Genomic DNA, 7,066 nt, shown 5'->3' with positions numbered 1-7,066 from the left:
TAGTTAGTCAATCCCAAGTAAGTTTTTTTTTTTTTTTTTTTATGGTGCTGTTAACATTTTTGTTCTGTTACAGATCTCTCCTTTATCCATTTTTAATCAGAGGAGGTAAACCGACACCATTCATTCCATTTGCCTTGGCCTGTGTTTTCTGCATGTTTAATGGCTACATGCAGGTCAGGTACCTGAGCCATTACGCTGAGTATCCAGAGTCCTGGGTTACACACCCGTTCTTCATCATAGGTAGGTGTTCTGTGACCCCCAGTAGAACCAATTCTAACTGAACAACTGCTGCACATATCTAAAAAATGTTGTGGAGAACACATTTTAGGCAGATTAATCTGATTGGTTAATCGTGTGAGATTTCAGACCATAAAATATCACGTAAACAGTGGCAAAATATTAAAAGCATTTAACATTTATTTACATTTAACATTTACCTTAAAACATTTAATGTGTTACTCAGTGCCCTATCCTTGCACGTTGCTACGCAGTTGTCAATAATGGCGCTGAGCGTGAGAGGTTGCCAACCGCCATTAAACATGAAGAAGAAAAAATAAAACTGGTGGAGCAATGACACCAAAATGGATTCATTTAAGCTCCCATACAAAAGTAGTGATGTGGATTCTGCTTACAGAATTTCCAGTTTGACATGAAGACGCTGTTGCCACGGTAAGCTTTGATGAGCTGACCACCTTTGTTGGTGTAACATTTTTACCGATCTACAACCCCTGGCAAAAATTATGGAATCACCGACCTCGGAGGATGTTCATTCAGTTGTTTAATTTTGTAGAAAAAAAGCAGATCACAGACATGACACAAAACTAAAGTCATTTCAAATGGCAACTTTCTGGCTTTCTGGCTAAGAAATCAAGAAAAAAAGATTGTGGCAGTCAGTAACGGTTACTTTTTTAGACCAAGCAGAGGAAAAAAATATGGAATCACCCTGTAAATTTTCATCCCCAAAACTAACACCTGCATCATATCAGATCTGCTCGTTAGTCTGCATCTAAAAAGGAGTGAACACACCTTGGAGAGCTGTTGCACCAAGTGGACTGACATGAATCATGGCTCCAACACGAGAGATGTCAATTGAAACAAAGGAGAGGATTATCAAACTCTTAAAAGAGAGTAAATCATCACGCAATGTTGCAAAAGATGTTGGTTGTTCACAGTCAGCTGTGTCTAAACTCTGGACCAAATACAAACAACATGGGAAGGTTGTTAAAGGCAAACATACTGATAGACCAAGGAAGACATCAAAGCGTCAAGACAGAAAACTTAAAGCAATATGTCTCAAAAATAGAAAAATGTACAACAAAACAAATGAACGAATGGGAGGAAACTGGAGTCAACGTCTGTGACCGAACTGTAAGAAACCGCCTAAAGGAAATGGGATTTACATACAGAAAAGCTAAACGTAAGCCATCATTAACACCTAAACAGAAAAAAACAAGGTTACAATGGGCTAAGGAAAAGCAACTGTGGATGACTGGATGAAAGTCATATTCAGTGATGAATCTCGAATCTGCATTGGGCAAGGTGATGATGCTGGAACTTTTGTTTGGTGCCTTTCCAATGAGATTTATAAAGATGACTGCCTGAAGAGAACATGTAAATTTCCACAGTCATTGATGATATGGGGCTGCATGTCAGGTAAAGGCACTGGGGAGATGGCTGTCATTACATCATCAATAAATGCACAAGTTTATGTTGATATTTTGGACAATTGAAAGGATGTTTGGGGATGATGAAATCATTTTTCAAGATGATAATGCATCTTGCCATAGAGCAAAAACTGCAAAAACATTCCTTGCAAAAAGACACATAGGGTCTATGTCATGGCATAGGGTCACTGTCAGTGAGCAGATCTGATTTGATGCAGGTGTTAATTTGGGGGATGAAAATTTACAGGGTGATTCCATAATTTTTTCCTCAGAATTGAGTGACTCCATATTTTTTTCCTCTGCTTGGTCTAAAAAAGTAACCGTTACTGACTGCCACAATTTTTTTTTCTTGATTTCTTATAGTGTTTCTTAAAGCCAGAAAGTTGCCATTTGAAATGACTTTAGGTTTGTGTCATGTCTGTGATCTGCTTTTTTTCTACAAAATTAAACAACTGAATGAACATCCTCTGAGGCCGGTGATTCCATAATTTTTGCCAGGGGTTGTATTTTACTCTTTTAAATAATTTTATTAGGAAACGGAGCGGGCTGCGGCCTCAACTTTACCTAAATTCTGGGTCTTTTAGTGAAGCTTAGGGATAGTGGCTGGTGATCACCTTAGTATTTCTCTGTTTTTCTTGTTGTTTAATGTTGACAAATTATACAGTATTTCTTGTCTTTCTGATGCCTGATTCTGTGTTTTTTTTTTTTCTTCTCTCTCTCTGTGTTTAAGGTGCAGCTCCATCCATAGATGGGTGTGGTATTTGTGCTGAAAACCCTCCTGTCCTGTGCACCAACAGCATTTCCTGTATATTCGCTTTGTGAATTGTTCTGTAATTTATGTCTGTAGCATAGCTCAAGCAGAGGGTCACCCCTTTGAGTCTGGTCTGCTTGAGGTTTCTTCCTCAGAGGGAGTTTTTCCTTACCACTGCTGCTCTGGGGGTTGGTAAGATTAGACCTGACTTGTGTGAAGCACCTTGAGGCAACTCGGTTGTGATTTGGCACTATATAAATGAAAATAAATTGAAATTGCAGATTAAGATGTAGCCTTCAGTGGTGGATATGGATCCCTGCAACTGTTGGAATTGAATTAGAATGGGAATAACACCCTTATGTCTGATGATTTGCGGATGTTAATGCTGCATTACGGTCGCAAATAGCCACTTTATAGGCAACGCGTTAACTCAATTTGCAACTGTAAAATCCAGCATTAACGTCCACAAATCATCAGACACAACAGGTTATTCCCTAAATAAACTTGTGCAAAAATAAACAAAAATTTGAAATTAAAGAGCTAATAGGACAAAAAAAGGTGCAACTTATACTCTGGAAAATATGGTGTAAATCACTCAGGGGTAACAGTGTATATTAAAGTAAAAAAAATGAATAAATAAAATTATTCAACACAAAATGTTACCGTAAACTGTCTGATAATGAATCCATGGAGATATATATATATATATATATATATATATATATTTATTTATTTATTTATTTATTTATTTATTTATTTGTCCAATTTTAATGTATAATACTCAATAACTTTTGACATTTTTTAAGGAGTTTTAACTATAGCAAACTGGAGGTCTATACTAGAGCCTTTGTTTGTCAACCCAGCTTCAGACCATGTATTGCTTCTACCTGTGCACCTAAAACAGGTGATTTCACTGATTAGCTCATCTACCTATGTGAAGAGTTGAACTAATTACAATCAGCTGGTTTAGTGGGTGAATGTAACAAATACAATATGTGGTTGGACTTTTAATTTACTGATGTTTACTTTTACTCACTGAAGCTCAGATTTTCCACGCCTGGTAAATATAAAAGGCACATCACTGAACAAAGATATTAACACTACATACATGCTTACTGTTTAAGAACAAAGGAGGGTTAAAAAAACAAACAAAAAAAAAATATCATGCCTACTTTTGATCAGTAAAAATGTAATCCTAAATCAAATTTTGGTTGGTCTGCAGGATCTGTGCTATGGTTGGTGGGTTGGTTGGTAAATATGCATTCTGACCACGTCCTGAGAACCTTGAGAAAGCCTGGAGAGACTGGTTACAAGATTCCCAGAGGTAATACCTATATTTATGAAAATACAGAGACGAATTGCATTTTGTTCTCCACCACAGTCAACATGCATCACCTCATTTCAAATATTGAATCCTGGTTACTTCATAGAAATTTGTCCAACATTATAGAAAAGGTAAACTTGTTGACACATGCAGGAGCATCAACAGAAAATACTTGAAATTCTGATTCTATGCAGAAACATTTAAGACTAAAAATAACCATTCACAGTGAATTTTTGTCCTTTTCGCTTTGTTCAGTCTGCACTTGCCTTTACCTCATCCAGGGTCTTGGCTTGCATGTCTTTCTGCAGTCCGTCAAGATCTTTGAGATAGCCACACTTGTACACTACTACAGCATTTACAGAAAAACAAAAAGCCAGCGTACAAAAATGTGCCGGGTTTTGCTTTACACTTATTCAAAAAGATGAAAAATAAAAAAAACACAAATGCAAATGTTTTCACGGAGGACAAACCAGGGATTTTGGCGGGGGGAGGTGGGAGGAGCAACTATTGAGCTTGTTTCTGTGATGGTTTCATTTTCCATCTTGTGTAAGGAATTGTGCTTGTGGGTAAAAATTGGTTTATTGCAAATTGAAGCCAGGAGTCGTCATCTTCAAATAACTGTATTACATAAGTGATTTCACAAACTCTTGTTCTTGTGCATTGAAATTAAGTATTTATAACTATGTAACAAGGTGAAGTGCAGATTAAACAGCTGTTCTTCCTACTAGTTCAGCCAGTGGGGAATTCCCTTTTGGCTGGCCTGGTAGAGTCTTGGTCTCAAGTACCAGCGATCTGGTGTTCGAACCCCACCATGGCCCCAAAGACATGTCATCCAGTTACAACTATACACATTATGAAATGATGTTTATGTTGATTTGAGGCATTCACCTGTTGGCCAGGATTAATGACATACACTTGTGACATTTGAATCAAGAGGCTAAAACCCAAGGCTTCTGGCATCTGTTGCTAGAACATCTTTTGGCGTTGGAGAGTGAGTGGTACCACTTGTTGGGTACAGTTACACTTTGTTTAAATCATGTAATTTTATTCAGTTCCTTCTACGAGATGGCTGCCAAAGCTACTGATGACTGACTGGTTCAGCCTTCTTTCATCTCTGTGCGTCAGCCTACACCCCCAACCCACCCACACACACGTACTCAATATTTGCCATTTTAGTATGTGTGAATTCATGTTTTCCGTGAGTCCTGACAAATAAGTTTGGTTGGATGGACCGTGGCCTTCCAACTGTAATGCTGAATGAAGTTCTGTAGGACTCAAAGGTGCATCAGGAGATGCAGTTGGGTTAAACCATTTTTAGATATTCACAATGGGTTTTATGTTGCATGTTGAAAATCATTTACAAATTATTCCTACCATGTAAAACAAAAATATCTTCAGCATAATCAGTGGTTTAGTGACCCGGTCCTAATTTTATTTATTTGAGGTTTTTTTTTTGTCTTCTGCCTACAGGTGGCATGTTTGAGTATGTGTCCGGAGCCAACTTCTTAGGAGAAATCACAGAGTGGGTTGGCTTCGCTCTGGCCGGCCACTCCTTGCAGAGTTCTGCCTTCGCCGTCTTTACCACAGTGGTCCTCGGCAGCAGGGCTCTGGCACACCACAAGTATGAACAACAATGACACATACACACACAGTATACCAGTACACTTTTATACAGAATGTATCGTATAGTTTGAAAGATCTTCCCTTGACAGAAAAAGAAAAAAGTGTTTTTCCTCTCTCTCTCTCTCTCTCTCTCTCTCTCCCTCTCTCCAGATGGTACCTTGAAAAGTTTGAAGACTATCCCAAAAATAGGAAAGCGCTGATACCATTTGTACTCTAATTTAATTTTAAATAACCTGGAGAGGTACTGGGTTTGTTCTCTGAGGTTACAGAAAGCTATTTTAGTATGTGTCATGTCAGATAGACTTGTTGTATGTTTACATATGGCCATTTTATGAGGCAAGTTTACAATTTTAAACAACTGTAAAGTTGATGTACTGGAAGTGTTGTATTTATAGGAGTGCGAAGGGGCCGGGCAGTGGTGCCCGAGAGGAAATGACACCCTGAGTGAAGCACGTCTTCAATAATACACCTGGTTTTGTAACGATATGCGCAGCAGTAAACTAATGACCCTTTTCAAACTCTGCATGGTGACTGTTAATCTATCTGATAAACAGCTTATTGTATTCAGATCAAGATCACTTCTTCAACAGTGTCGTGGCTGCCATGCATTACGGCAGCCATGGGGGATCATGGAAAGGCTTCAAATTTTCAAACACTTTTCTGGTGTAAGTATCACAAGAAAGATGTCACGGCGTTGGCAAATACGAGATGAAATGTACAAATAGAACAGGAAAATATAAACAGAATTAACAAATAGAACATATACCAAAATAGCAACACCTCTGTCTTTAGAATTGAAATTGGCGTGACAGACCAGATGTTTCAGATGGATATAAAAAACTTTTACTTTTTTGGTAGGATTGCCCATACCATGAGTATTCCAGCTAATTAAGCAAATAGATGTGCCTTGGTAGAGGGCTGGGATTTAAATGAGCCGCACACATTTATAGAGTGCCAGGGCAAAAGGACCCCCCCCCCCCCCCCACACACACACACACACACAAGAAAAAGTCTCCAAAAGGGAGATGGCAGTGCAAAAAGAAAACAGAGGAAAAAGTTGCTGCCACATATCAATTAGTGACAGCAGCTTCGGCAATAAGCCAAACTAAACCCAGAAGAAAAAAAAATTAAAAGGAAAAACAGGAAAAGTGACTAACACAGAACCAAAATTGAACAATAGGCACAAGAAATGATTGAATAGTTCACTACACCTATGAACACAAACATAAAAACAAGTATAATATTGACAAGTTTTTAAAATAAGTTAAATAGTTTGAGAACAAATGAAACAAGAGCAATCCAAGATTTCTGATGTCCGCCGATCCGGATCGCCTCTCAAATTCAGTGGAGTCTTTCCCCTGTGGTGCAAATTTGTGCAGTAGTTTTGACGTAATCCTGCTAAGGGCCCAGTACCACTGGTGATTTGCGTATGAATTGCGCACAAAATTGGCTCATATTCGCTAAACAGCCGCAATATCCGTGAAACATGCTTGTATGAGTCGGCCGACCTCCGCACACGTCCTCAAGTGTCCGCAGAGACACGTTTTTCCGTTGCCAGGATTTTTGAGCTGCACAAAATTTTGGTTGCGGATGACATCCACCTTACATATGCGCTGTATATCCGCAACTGACGAGGAATTGTGGCTTGGTAGCGGACTGGGACAGTGTGTAAAACGACTATATAGGGTGCCTATCACGTCCACA

At 38.7% G+C, this 7,066-nt stretch overlaps 1 protein-coding gene across 2 annotated transcripts in view; it reads left to right on the top strand.

Moving 5' to 3' along the window:
- The window catches only part of srd5a1 (steroid-5-alpha-reductase, alpha polypeptide 1 (3-oxo-5 alpha-steroid delta 4-dehydrogenase alpha 1)), an 8,246-nt gene extending 1,546 nt beyond the window's left edge, over positions 1-6,700 (top strand). For both annotated transcript variants that reach the window (XM_034160811.1, XM_034160812.1), the window contains exons 2-5: positions 74-240; positions 3,638-3,739; positions 5,210-5,360; positions 5,513-6,700. In XM_034160811.1, coding sequence (XP_034016702.1) covers positions 74-240; positions 3,638-3,739; positions 5,210-5,360; positions 5,513-5,579 — 487 coding nt within the window. In that variant the 3' untranslated portion in view covers positions 5,580-6,700. The remainder of the gene's footprint in view (positions 1-73; positions 241-3,637; positions 3,740-5,209; positions 5,361-5,512) is intronic.
- The last annotated feature ends 366 nt before the right edge of the window (positions 6,701-7,066 follow it).

This window comes from Thalassophryne amazonica, chromosome 20, assembly GCF_902500255.1.
Source record: "Thalassophryne amazonica chromosome 20, fThaAma1.1, whole genome shotgun sequence".
Taxonomy (NCBI): domain Eukaryota; kingdom Metazoa; phylum Chordata; class Actinopteri; order Batrachoidiformes; family Batrachoididae; genus Thalassophryne; species Thalassophryne amazonica.
This window is presented reverse-complemented; position numbering and strand designations above follow the sequence as displayed.